We start from the raw sequence: 12,524 nt of genomic DNA, 5'->3' as shown, positions 1-12,524 counted from the left end.
TTAATATAAAAACTGCAATTTAATATATCTCACAAAAAGTATGGTCTCTCAAGTACCCGATGCATTAAAAGAGGTCTACGTCGTGAGTGTGATCAATTTCAATAGCATCTTCAGGATCCAGTTTCATTTCTCCATGTCCTTCCGGCAAGTCATCCAGTGAAGCCAATGCCTCATTTGTATCACTAGCAAAAGTCTCTCGAGAGGCATCATCATATTCTTGAAGGTTGAGCCCTTTAATAGCTTTCTTCATCTTTTTCCCCAGGACTTGAATTCTCCTCTTCTTTGCTGCTTTCTTGTTCTCATACTCCTTCTGGTTTTCAACGTAGAAGATTTCCTTCAAAGAGAATGTTAACACTCCATGAAGTGCCGAGGAATAATAGGCAATGTCACCTTTCAGAAACCACCACTTTCCTTTGCTAACCTTTAAACTAGAGATGAAAGCTAACTGTATGACAAAAGAACAAAAATCCCCTTTGAAGAATGCCAAATGCTGCTACAGAATATTTGAAAATTAAGACTTCAGCTCCCTAAAGTGAGAGAGATGCTCTATTTTAAACAGCTGCAAGTCTGTCTGCCCAGAATACAGAAAGGGCTGTTTTTGAAGCCCATCACCGCTACAGTCATTTGTTACATATTTTGCAGTTAGGAGGAAGATTTCAATTTTATGATTTCACTGATTTACTAATCGACTAGAAAAAACACAGGGAAATATGATGACTTTTTCGATTATGAAAAATGTTAGGGGGTATTTTTTTTACTGTAATGTTCTTTGAAGAGCAAACCTTCAGAGATACAGTTGTAAGCTACAAATGCTGAGACTGCTAAAAAGGCCTAAGGCCATCTTGTCTGTGAGCCCTGGAAGACCTGTTCCCTACCCTTGCAGATTTTTTTGTACCTAACCTGGGAAGGTGCGGCCCAGACTGACTCCAGCTACAAAAGCTAAGGCTGCTGAACAGACTCTTGGGCTGGGGGATTGTTTAAGGGGGGGTGTTGTTCGGTGGGAGGGAATGGTTGTTACTCTTCTTGTATTTAAATAATGATGATAATAAATTATTCTTATTCTTATTATTATTGCCCCAACCACACTGGGCGGCTTCCAACACATATAAAAATATAATATAACATCAAACATTAAAAACTTCCCCATACAGGGCTCTTCTAAATGTCAAATAGTTGTTTGATTTCCTTGGCATCTGATGGGAGGGCGTTCCACAGGGCGGGCGCCACTACCAAGAAGGCCCTCTGCCTGGTTCCCTGTAACTTCACCTCTCGCAACGAGGGAACCAGCAGAAGACCCTTAGAGCTGGACCTCAGTATCCGTGATGAACGATGCGGGTGGAGGCTGTTTAGGGCTTTAGAGGTCAGCAACAACACTTTGAACTGTGCTCAGGTAGCATACTTTCAATAAGAATATTAAAAATGGGATCTTTAAAGAACAGCTGGCTTAATAGGCTGTCCATTTTCTAGAAGATGTATACAGTCATACCTCGGGTTACGTTTGCGTTTTTTCGGGTTGTGAACGTGGCAAACCCGGAAGTAAATGCGTGCGCAAACGTTCTGCGCAGTTTGCGCATGCGCAGAAGCATGCTATCGCGCTTTCATGCATGCGCAGAAGTGCCACTCGGGTTATGGAATTTTCAGGGTGCGAATGGTACCCCAGAACGGATCAGGTCCGTAACCCGAGGTACCACTGTAAATTGAAATAGAAGTCAGCAAGAAGAGATATACTTTAAACATTCTCATTTAACATTTGCTTTTCAAAGTACAGTGGACACTCAGGTTGCAAACATAATCTGTGCGGGAGGCACGTTCGCAACCTGCAGCGCCACTTCTGCGCACGTCGTGATTTGGCATTTCTATGCATGTGCCGAAACCTGGAAGTAACTCGTTCCGGTACTTCCGGGTTCAGCACAAGTGCAACCCGAAAAAATGTAACCCGCAGCGTTCGCAACCTGAGGTATGACTATAACCTAAAAATGTGCTTTTTAAAATTGTTTACATATATTATGTTATTTACCTTGATTTGTTCTCCAGTTACACTAGGTGTGTTTTTCAGTAAGTTTAAATAAACTCCTCCCGGTGTTCGTCTTCTAGTGCCATTCTGCATAACGGAAAAAGAAAACTTTTTAAAGCTTTCTATAGACATAACAGCTGCAATCTTATACCCTGTTCAACTCAATAGGACTTGCTGCTGTAAATATGCTGTTCCTCAAAAACTCAAAATATTTATAAGAAGTTGTGCACAGAACCCTTGGAGCAAAGATTATGTCAAAAAATTTTTTTTAAAAAACAGGGCTCTATATTTGTTAAAAGATTTAAGTATGTAGGCTGAAAAAGCAATTATTTCCTACCACTATGAAAAGGCCTCCATTTTGTTCCACTTCAGCCGTTTCCATCAGTAGTTCAATAGATTTTTTCTTCCCAATGATTTTCACAACCCGTACGATCAGATCCTTCTTTGGCTCACAAAGCCTAAAAAGAGAAGGGAAATTCTATGAAAACTGGAAACCCTTGCATTTTGTAACCTGCTTGAATGACAAAACATAATTATGAACAAATGTACCCACTGTTACAAGTTTAGCACTATCTGACACTCGTCTAGCATTGCTGTAGTGAAGGCTCGCTGTGCTGAGTTTGGGGAGGAAGGGTGAAATATATCTGAATTGGTAATACTTTTAAAAACTGAATTGTCAGCCTGTACATTCTACATTTAATTTCCCTTGACCTTACTGCTTACCATCACTTACTCCCCCCATTTTACACACACTCCCCCCTAAGGATAACCTTCCAAGCAGGTCGGACAGGACTGCAACCCAAAATTATCTTTAGTCCTTTGAATATGGTTTAAGAATGTTTTCAGTTATTGGGAATTACAGACAGACACCTATTTTAACTGAGTATTACCAACTATCAAATCATGAGGGTAAAGTATGGTCCAAGGATAATGATATGGTCTAGTGCATGGGTAGGCAAACTAAGGCCTGGGGACTGGATCCGGCCCAATCGCCTTCTAAATCCAGCCCGCGGATGGTCCGGGAATCAGCATGTTTTACATGAGTAGAATGTGTGCTTTTATTTAAAATGCATCTCTGGGTTATTTGTGGGGCATGGGAATTCATTCATTTTTTCCCTTCAAAATATAGTCCGGCCCCCCACCAGGTCTTGACGGTGGACCAGCCCCCTGCTGAAAAAGTTTGCTGGCCCCTGTTCTAGTGGAACTTTTTGCCTTGAAACTTTTATTTTGTAAAGTCTCATTCTCTGGAGCCTAAAAGCATAGGATGCACAATGGCTGATTTGCTCCAAATTCCACATGGGACAGCTGTGCCATCTGCAACAACTGCAAACCAGGCAAACAAAGACTGCATCGTCCATTGGCCTCATAAGTATCTTCTAAAGGGCGGGGGGGGGGGGGAGAGCAGGGAACCTTCATGTTCTCTTCCTGACAAAGTACAAAACCGCAAAATTTTACAGCTGTATCAGCCCAAGGCCACAGTGGGAAACCAGAAGCACACAGCCGATAAACCAGAATTAAAAGACAATGCCATTAAAACGTTTACACATGCCCAGACCCAATAATCACGTCAGACAAACTGTAATTCTGTTTGTTCACATTACTTTTGGTTCCTATTGCTATAACTTCATGCTTTTCTCCAGTTAGCCACCACCCTGGTAATTTCACAAACCCCACGCAATTGCCTAGGACACAGATTTGGTCTAAAGAGGAGAAAACAAGATAGTACCAAAATGGGTCCAACATGCATTCCTAACTTCTCACAGTGCTTTTTTAGTTGCGTCTATGTAAATCGAGATATATTTCAAGCATATTCTATGGCTGTGCAGAGGAGGGTGCCACACAATGCATGTGAATAGCACACATTCTCAGGGGTGAGTCTAAACAGCTGGATTTTATCAGTCCTGCGGTTTCTGTATAGCGCAGTGGGGTTGTACCGAGTAATTCTTGGATGGCTATATAAACCTGTAATATTTTGACTGAATATCTGGGCGACTAGGAGACTTCATGCAAATAAACATTATTAACTAGGGTTCTGGTTTGGGGAAGGGCTGTAGAATCTGCTTAGTATGCAGAGGCTCCCAGGTTCAACTTTACTCACAAGATCAAATTATTCAGTCAGTTTTAAGTAGAAGCCAAAGTATTTGTCTGTCCAGTCTCCATGAATTCAAACAGAAACCTCAGAACTCTGATTTCACGCAATGACTAAAAACGCTGGCAGGTGGGAGCAGCCAGACTGGCTCGGTTCACAGAAACTGCTTACAAGGATACCTGCACATTTTGCTAAAGACTTGGTTTCTTATCCCTGAGCCAATGAAAGCATGGCACTGGCGGGTGCCTGGTTGGTGACCCCTGTAATAGCTTTTCTTTAGTACCGTTATTTAAAAAAACAAAAACAAAAAAAACACCCAATGTCCCACAAGTTTTGTTATTGTGTAAGGTGACATTTATTGAAAATCTGACAAAGGTGTATTAAAAAATCAAAATCTTACCGGTAGGCAATTTCATCTGCCACTTTTTCCTCAGGATCATCTTCAGTAATTTCATACCTCCCTTTGTAATTCATTTCTTGTCTTTCACCCAATCTGTCCTTAACAGGTCGTTTCCGTTTCAAAAGGCCTTGTCCAATTTCCTCCTCCTCTTCCTCCTTTGGCAATGTCTTTTTGTCATCCTGCATATATTCATCTAACTCTTTGTCTAACGCTTCAGCCACTTCTGGCTCAGATTCTTTCATCAGCTTTTTAGCCAACAAGTAATTGTAAGTCTCTGATGCCCGGCTTCTATCAATGCTTCCCTCCATCCCTAGAATCCCAAGTTCTGAGGCCACTGCATCTTGGTTCTGCTCCTGAAGCACGGCACCCCAGATGTTGTTGATCTTTTTACCCCCTACAGTAATCTGCTTTTGAGGGATCGGGCCAAAATTGAAAGGCTCTGGTTTAGCAGGAGGAAGATTCGAACATTTCTGCCGCTTCCGCTTCCACAGACAGCTGTCTTCATCTGAATCTGAGAAGCTCTCATCACTGGATTCCAAACTTTTGGTTGTGCGATAAGGGACACTTGGTGCACAGGGGGAAATGGCAGTTGGGAAAGATCTGGCTGAGCTGTTATCATGCTGTTTCTGAAATGTAAAAAGAAAGCAAGACAGATGTTTGCTGTTGTTGTTAAAAAGAAACATTTTATTGTGCACTAATTTGCCACCCTATAGGGGATTTTTGTATGTGCAAAACTTTCCAAGGCAAACTAGAGTGTACTCAGCCTCCTCCCTCATCATTTTACTTTTGACATTCGCATGCTGCTCAATAGCATGTTTCTCTGGGAAGCTTACAGTAAATTAAGTAAAATAAGTTCAAATAAAACAAAACAAAAAACCAAAAGCTACATAAATGCAAACACAAAACACACTGCACCCCCAAAATCAAAACAAAGATTTAAAACACAAGAAGAAGACAGGAACTAGAGTAGGAAAGGCTTCAGGTCCTCAAACCGGATACACAGTCTTTCAGGAGAGTTAAAAAAGGGGAGAACACCCATCGGTCCAGGTCCCCACTGACATAGGATCTTAGCCCATCTCTCCTCTCAGTCTGACCATTGGCAAATTGGAAGCAGGGCGGTGCCAAGATCTAATTTAGAGCCTCCGACATTCCACTTCTTGCTCATTTTCTCCAAGCTCCTCGTGTGTATCAGCATGCCAAATAAGAATGAATCGCTAGAAAATTGTGATCAAGACTCAAGGCAAAACTCACTTCCAGTTCTCTCTCTCTCACACACAACCTATTTAACCTTTAAGCAACTGTACTCCAATTTGAACTGAACAGGTATTGAATTTCAAAGTGACTTACAGTATTGAATAGAGAATCAGCTTTCACCCCCTCCTATCCAACTGGTCAGTTAAAACGTTATAAACTTCTGAGTACCATTCCGAGTGCACGAGAACAGCCCTGCTAGATCAGGCTAGTGGCTCATCTAATCCAGCCTCCTGTTCTCACAGATAGATGCTTGTGAGAAACTGGCAATCGGGACCTGAGCACAAGAGCACTCTATCGGACTGCAGTTTACTGGTGTTCAAGCGCAATAGTGGCCATTGCTAGTCTTCTTCATGAATTTTGTCTCAGCTTCTTTTAAAAATTATCTAAGCTGATGGCACTGGAACCCTGTGGGAGCGATTTCCATAGCTCAAATATGCCCTGAAGAATTACTTTATTTCACCCGTTACAGGTGGGTAGCCGTGTTGGTCTGCCTCTCTAAGGTGCTACTAGAAAGAATTTTCGATTTTGTTTTTATTTCACCCGATTCTTCTTTCATTCAGCTACATTGGATGACCATGAGTTCTAGTACTATGAAAGAGAGAAATGTTTCTCTATCCACTTTCTCAATCCAGCAACATCTGAGGACCCAAGGCTCGCGCACACTGGGTTAGAACATTTTTGCTGCTGTTGCAAGAAATGAGTTTCAGCGTTTTGCACAGTATCTAAACTACTAGTTTTCAACGTGGAGATCATATCTCTACTCAGCAAAGACCACACTTCTAGGCACTTTTATTTGGAAGGAACCCTCCTTTGAATCACTGGAACTTTCATTCAAAGAAATATGTTCATGACTGCCCTGTAATTGGCTTTGGCAAGTTAGGCCTTAATCTAACCCTTTTCAATAGCTTGAAGGTTAAAATACCACACTGATTTGTGGCCTTCTCTTCGAAGCTCAAATAAATTCGCCCACCACCAAGCTTCTAAGTACCTAAGGCAGTGTTTTTCAACCACTGTTCCGCGGCACACTAGTGTGCCGCGAGATGTTGCCTGGTGTGCCGTGGGAAAAATTTGTTTATTTGATTCCTATTCAAGAGAATTACTTTATATATAGTCAATATAGGCACAGAGTTAAATTTTTTAACATTTTCTAATGGTGGTGTGCCTTGTGATTTTTTTTATGAAACAAGTGTGCCTTTGCCCAAAAAAGGTTGAAAAACACTGACCTAAGGAAGCTGAAAACCACAGTGGATTGGTTTAAATTAACAAGGGGGAAATGGGCCAATTGGAAAAAAACTGATTTAAAATGGGGAATTAATGCATTTCCAGGGAAAGTGTGCAAATCAAGTGGTTGCTGCAATGAATAGAACAAATTGGTTGGAAACTATTTAGAGTCTTACAAAACCCAGAAACATAATGTGAACCTTACCCTCTGCATGCACTGCAGAATCTTATCTGCTTAACAAGAAACAAATTTATGTTTAGCTCTCTGACTACAATGCAAGGACAAAGTATAATCACTTTCTTGAATGTTTAGCTTTCGATTCCACAAACTGTTATTTGCAACTTAACAAGTCTTGCTTCCATCCACAGCAGATTCCTATGCTGTAGGCACACTCATCACCCAATCACATAGCATGGGTATGCACAGCTGCTTTTTGACAAATCTTATTTCTCTTTGTGACAGCTTGCACAAAAGTACAGGATTTGTGTAGAGTCACAGGGGGAAGAATACCGGGGTCAATGAGGCACCTGATCCCTCTTACTGGCTTTGCCCCCGCCCAGTTGTGGGTCCCAACTATTTTCCTCTTAGTGAAATGCTGCTCTCAGCTTCTGCTTTTATTTTATCAAATTTCAAATGCTTAATAATTTCACTTTTATCTAAAATACACACACCTGTTTTGATGCACCCTATTGAAAATTCACAGCCCAGATTCCTAAATGACAATACAGAGTTATGTAAAGAATGTACGCTGTCTCTTTTTGACAACTGGAGGAGCTTCAGAAAGTTAGCTATTGCCATGTATCATCTGGAAGGTTTACATATAAACACAGCATATATATTTTTCACCTATTAGATATACTATGAGAATTTAGACATATATTGCACATTTGCTGTTTATTTGGTTCACTTCAGCAACAGAAGGCTGCTTTCAGACTATCTTGGTCACATAATGAAATATTTAACTATGTTGTATTTGAAGGATATCTGATAGTGTTACCACTGCCAGCACATTTCAGCATACCAGCACATTTCAGCAGAGCCTACATTCTTGAGTTCTATTACTACTCAAGGCCTCAGTGTCACAGTAAGATTTTAGGGGAAATATTGAAAGCTCAAACAAGAGAAGCACACCATTTTTGTCATCACAGAGCATTACCCTGTGTTGTTTTACAAAAACCTAGCATAGATACATGCATGGAGATTAAAAGACAAATATAAAAAGCAAGCAAAGTGAGCACATATTACAGCTTTAAACAATTAGGTGGGGAACCTGTGGCCCTCCAGATGTTGTTAGACTACAACACCCACTAACCTGATCATTCACAGTAATAACTGAGACTGATGGGAGTTGCAGTCCAACAATATTCCCGCGTGCAAACATGCTAGCTTTCTAACAAGGAGGAGGGCAGAATGAAAGACTTGGAGAGGTAGAGTAATACGCCACTGACTCCACTTTAGCCACCAGCCCAAAAACTATCAGTGTTATTAGCAGCTTACAGCAAGTTGCCCTTGCAAAGTGTAAACAAGCATGTGGCTATTTGAAAGGCCCACACTGACCTGACTTTCCAAGCGTAACAATTTTTAGCTACTGTAGTCAAGGTCTGCTTTGCATTAACAGTCCTCAGCAAGTCTGGCACCACATTTCCACTGGGCTAGCTCTGCCTACAGCAGAATCGGGTCAAAATTTTGGCAGGAGAAAGGAAAATCGCTAAAATTCAGAAAAGGTACAAATAGGTCTTTAAAGTGCAGCCAATTGAGCTTTGATAGGCTTTAAAGTGCAGCCAATTGAGCTTTGATAGGCTTGGGCACAGCCCTCTAGGTGCAGGCAGCAGTCAGCTACATCATCTGGTGCAGGAATGTATGGCCTTTATGGTCCAATCTAAAAACACCCATACCCGACCCCCCAGCCTGTGTGTAGAGGTTCATTCGACAAAGCCCAGCAGCAGCTGGTTTCCACAAATGGGTGTGGGAAGAAATGGCCATGGGTCCAAAAATTTCACAGCAATACATTGTCTGAATTTGAGTGCATAGATGTTATCAGTCCTCCTCCAGCCTCTGCCCATCCCCAGTCACTAGGACCACTTCCCATAGTCAGAAATGTAGAAATACTATGTTCAGACTTATAAGCACCATCTCCCACATGTGTGGCATAAAGTGTACACCCATAAGTAGACACACCTATTTCTACAATCCTTCTACCCCTTTCTGAGGCTGAAAGCATGTAAAAACTGAGTACATGCCTATGGAATATCAAATGTATCTCACTGATTTCTACTGGATGTATAATATTTCTATGCTGAACTTTGAAACATCGTGGATCTTCACAAAAAATAGCATTATCTTGTTAGTTTAGATAATTTTATATAAAATATGTAAGAGTTCTACCACATTTTTACTTAGTCATACCAGTGATTGTAATATAATGAATATCACTTGCTCTACAGAAACTAGCTGACAAGTCCACAAGCTTGGGAAATGAATGATGCAGATTTCTATTTATTTTCGTTCCAAACACACGTCAGCTGACCAATTTGGCATATGTTGAAAGCTTTGGTTGAATACCTTTCAGGAAAGTGAGTCTCCTCTACTTCATGACACCATTATGTATTCTCTTTTCCTATCTAATGATAGACAAAAGCCCTAAACACAGCCCTAAACATACAAGCCAAAATTTGATACAGCGGTAGTTTGAACGCATCATTTGAAATCTCTATTAGGATCTGTATTCAGCACCCCACATCTCTACTAGCACAAGGAGAATTTGGTGGCAATCTTGTTAAGAACAGTTAATGCAGACAAACACTAATTATAATAGTTTGTTTTAAGTTAGAAAGCCAAACATTGTTTTAAGTTAGAAAGCCAGGTCAATGTGGCCCTCGAAACAGCCACACGTGGAGTTGTTCCTTTCAAGTACAAACTGCTGTAAGTAAATCAAGAAGGCTTGGTCTGGGGGAGAAATTAAGACCATGTCTGCTTCCATATACCGTTAGAGCGCCATCACTGTCTAATGCAAAGTGTTCCCAAAACAGAAGTCCATACATGTGTCCACAGAGGCCTAGTCTGGCACCCACAGGTTCCCCTGCTTCTGCTGAAGCTTGAAAGAAACATTACTGTATATTGTTGCCAACAGAATAGGATGCAGTTACAGGTGGGTAGCCGTGTTGGTCTGCCATAGTCGAAACAAAATAGAAAATTCTTTCCAGTAGCACCTTAGAGACCAACTGAGTTTGTTCTTGGTATGATCTTTCGTGTGCATGCACACTTCTTCAGATACACTGAAACAGAAGTCACCAGATCCTTAAATATAGTGAGGGAGTGGGGAGGGGTATTACTCAGAAGGGTGGTGGGAATGGGTGATCAGCACCCTTCTGAGTAATACCCCTCCCCACTCCCTCACTATATTTAAGGATCTGGTGACTTCTGTTTCAGTGTATCTGAAGAAGTGTGCATGCACACGAAAGCTCATACCAAGAACAAACTCAGTTGGTCTCTAAGGTGCTACTGGAAAGAATTTTCTATTTTGTTTCGAGAATAGGATGCAGAATGTGCTTGGTTGCAGGAGATTTGTGTGGCAGTAGCCAATGGCAGTTTCCCTGATTTACAAATTTTCAAGAAGGCCCCCAAAGTTTGGAGACTCCTGGTTTAGTAGAGACAACTAGATATGGATCAAGGAGAAATGAGCCCATGGTGGTTCTGTCTGGCTTAGGGAGGGAGGCACGAGGCTCTGCCACCTTCCCAATGCCCGCCCTGCCACCTTCCCAATGCCCATCCAGCTTTCGGAAGGAGCCAGGAGGGCTCCGGCATCCCATCCCAGCCCTGGCACCTCCTTCCCAAACCCCGGGAAACTGCTGACCGGCTTAGGAAGGGAGGCGTGAGCCTCACACACACATCAGGATGTAACACGCATGACGTTGCCCCACCCCCCTCGCAACCTGGTGCCTCTGGCCCTCAGCTGCTCCTCCATGGAAAATTTCACCGCACACGTTGCTGCACCCTCAGTTTAAGGTGCCCCCCGTTTCCCCATCTCTCGTTTCTAGGCGTCACTCGCACGTGGGGAAAACGAGCCGGACCCCAGGATCTCCCCAGCGGGCACCTCCAGACGGCGGTGACGTCAGGCGCCATCCCGCCGGCGGCCCGGGGCAAAATGCGCCTGCCGAATTTCGAACGCCGCCGACGGGGCTCCGGCGAACGTTTGCGGAAAGCAGCATCTCTTGTGCTTGGCAGCCGCCGCGAAAGCAAAAACGAAACGCAGGGGGAAAGGCCGCAAGCCGGAGCCATCCCTTCGCTCGCTTCGCCGCGGCTTTTTCCTCGGGGGAAAGAAGCGGTCGCCGCCGGGCAGCGGCCTCACCTGCGGGGGGCTCCTGGCGGAGGCGGGCATTTCGCAGTCGGAGTCCGAGATCTCCCCGTCCTCTTCCATTCCGCGAGCCTCCAGCGCCATCTTTCCCGGCTCCTCAGCCAGCGCAGGAAGAGCGCGCGGGAAAAGGACCGGCCTCAGCCGAGCCAGGACTACGGCGCCCACAATGCATTGCGCCGGGACGGGCGGCGAACGGTGGGACTAGCCTTCCGAGAGGCATGCCGGGACTTGTAGTCCGGGCCTTGCCGCTTTCGTCGCTGTGGAAAAGGCTACGCCACCTGAGGTGGGGGAGTGGCAGGGGGGAAAGAAATGGAGACTACGCGCGTACTTTCGTAAAGCAAGGAAATATTTAATAAAAATTATATTATTACAAACAAAAACCAGGCGCACACGAACGAGAAGATCCCGAAGTGTACTGACTCAGCGTGACACGCTCCATATTTCATTCACAAAGATGTCAGGGCTAAATGCAGCTCTATGCATCCATCCAGTAACAAAGACACTGGAACAAGAGAAATGCCTCCAGAGACAAATGTTTAAAAAAAGAATGTGTCCAGTTGGATCTAACTATACAGCATACCCTCCAACATTTCTCTGATGAAAATAGGGGCGTCCTATTCTATTATTGTTGTTACTGTTCATTTTTTTTTATTATAACTAACCATGGCTGGGTTACCCCAGCCATTCTGGGAGGCTTCCAACATGTATAAAAACATAATAAACATTTTAAAAACTTCCTTATCCAAGGCTGCCTTCAGATGTCTTCTAAAGGTTGTGTGGTTACTTATCTCCTTGGCTCAGGGGGTCACATAACTACACACCCTCTAATATTTCTCCCATAAAAATAGGGCTGTGCTATTCTGTTGTTGTTGTTGTTACACTCTGCACATCTGACTGGGTTACCCCAACCACTGGGCAGTTTCCAACATACATAAAACATAATAAAACATCCAACATTTCCCCGATGAAAATAGAGATGTCCTGTTCTATTATTATTATTCTCTGCACATCTGAATGGGTTGCCCCAGCCACTGGGCAGCTTCCAACATATATATAAACATAATAAAACATTCAACCTTTCAAAACTTCCCTATCCAAGGCTGCCTTCAGATGTCTTCCAAAGGTTGTCTAGTAGTTACTTATCTCCTTGGCTCGGGGGTTACAAAATTCCATAGCCTCCAACATTTCTCC

At 43.0% G+C, this 12,524-nt stretch overlaps 1 protein-coding gene across 1 annotated transcript; it reads right to left on the bottom strand.

The window, feature by feature from the left end:
* Positions 1-11,479, bottom strand: PHAX (phosphorylated adaptor for RNA export). Its single transcript, XM_033164094.1, has 5 exons — positions 11,328-11,479; positions 4,504-5,129; positions 2,352-2,472; positions 2,018-2,101; positions 1-334 (listed from the first exon to the last, which is right to left on the bottom strand). Exons 1-5 carry the CDS (start codon positions 11,415-11,417, stop codon positions 65-67), a joined length of 1,191 nt encoding a protein of 396 aa, XP_033019985.1. The 5' UTR covers positions 11,418-11,479; the 3' UTR covers positions 1-64.
* Positions 11,480-12,524: the final 1,045 nt, after the last annotated feature.

Source organism: Lacerta agilis, chromosome 11 (assembly GCF_009819535.1).
Source record: "Lacerta agilis isolate rLacAgi1 chromosome 11, rLacAgi1.pri, whole genome shotgun sequence".
Lineage (NCBI taxonomy): Eukaryota > Metazoa > Chordata > Lepidosauria > Squamata > Lacertidae > Lacerta > Lacerta agilis.
The sequence above is the reverse complement of the archived record's forward strand: the minus strand, read 5'-3'. Positions and strand labels throughout refer to the sequence as shown.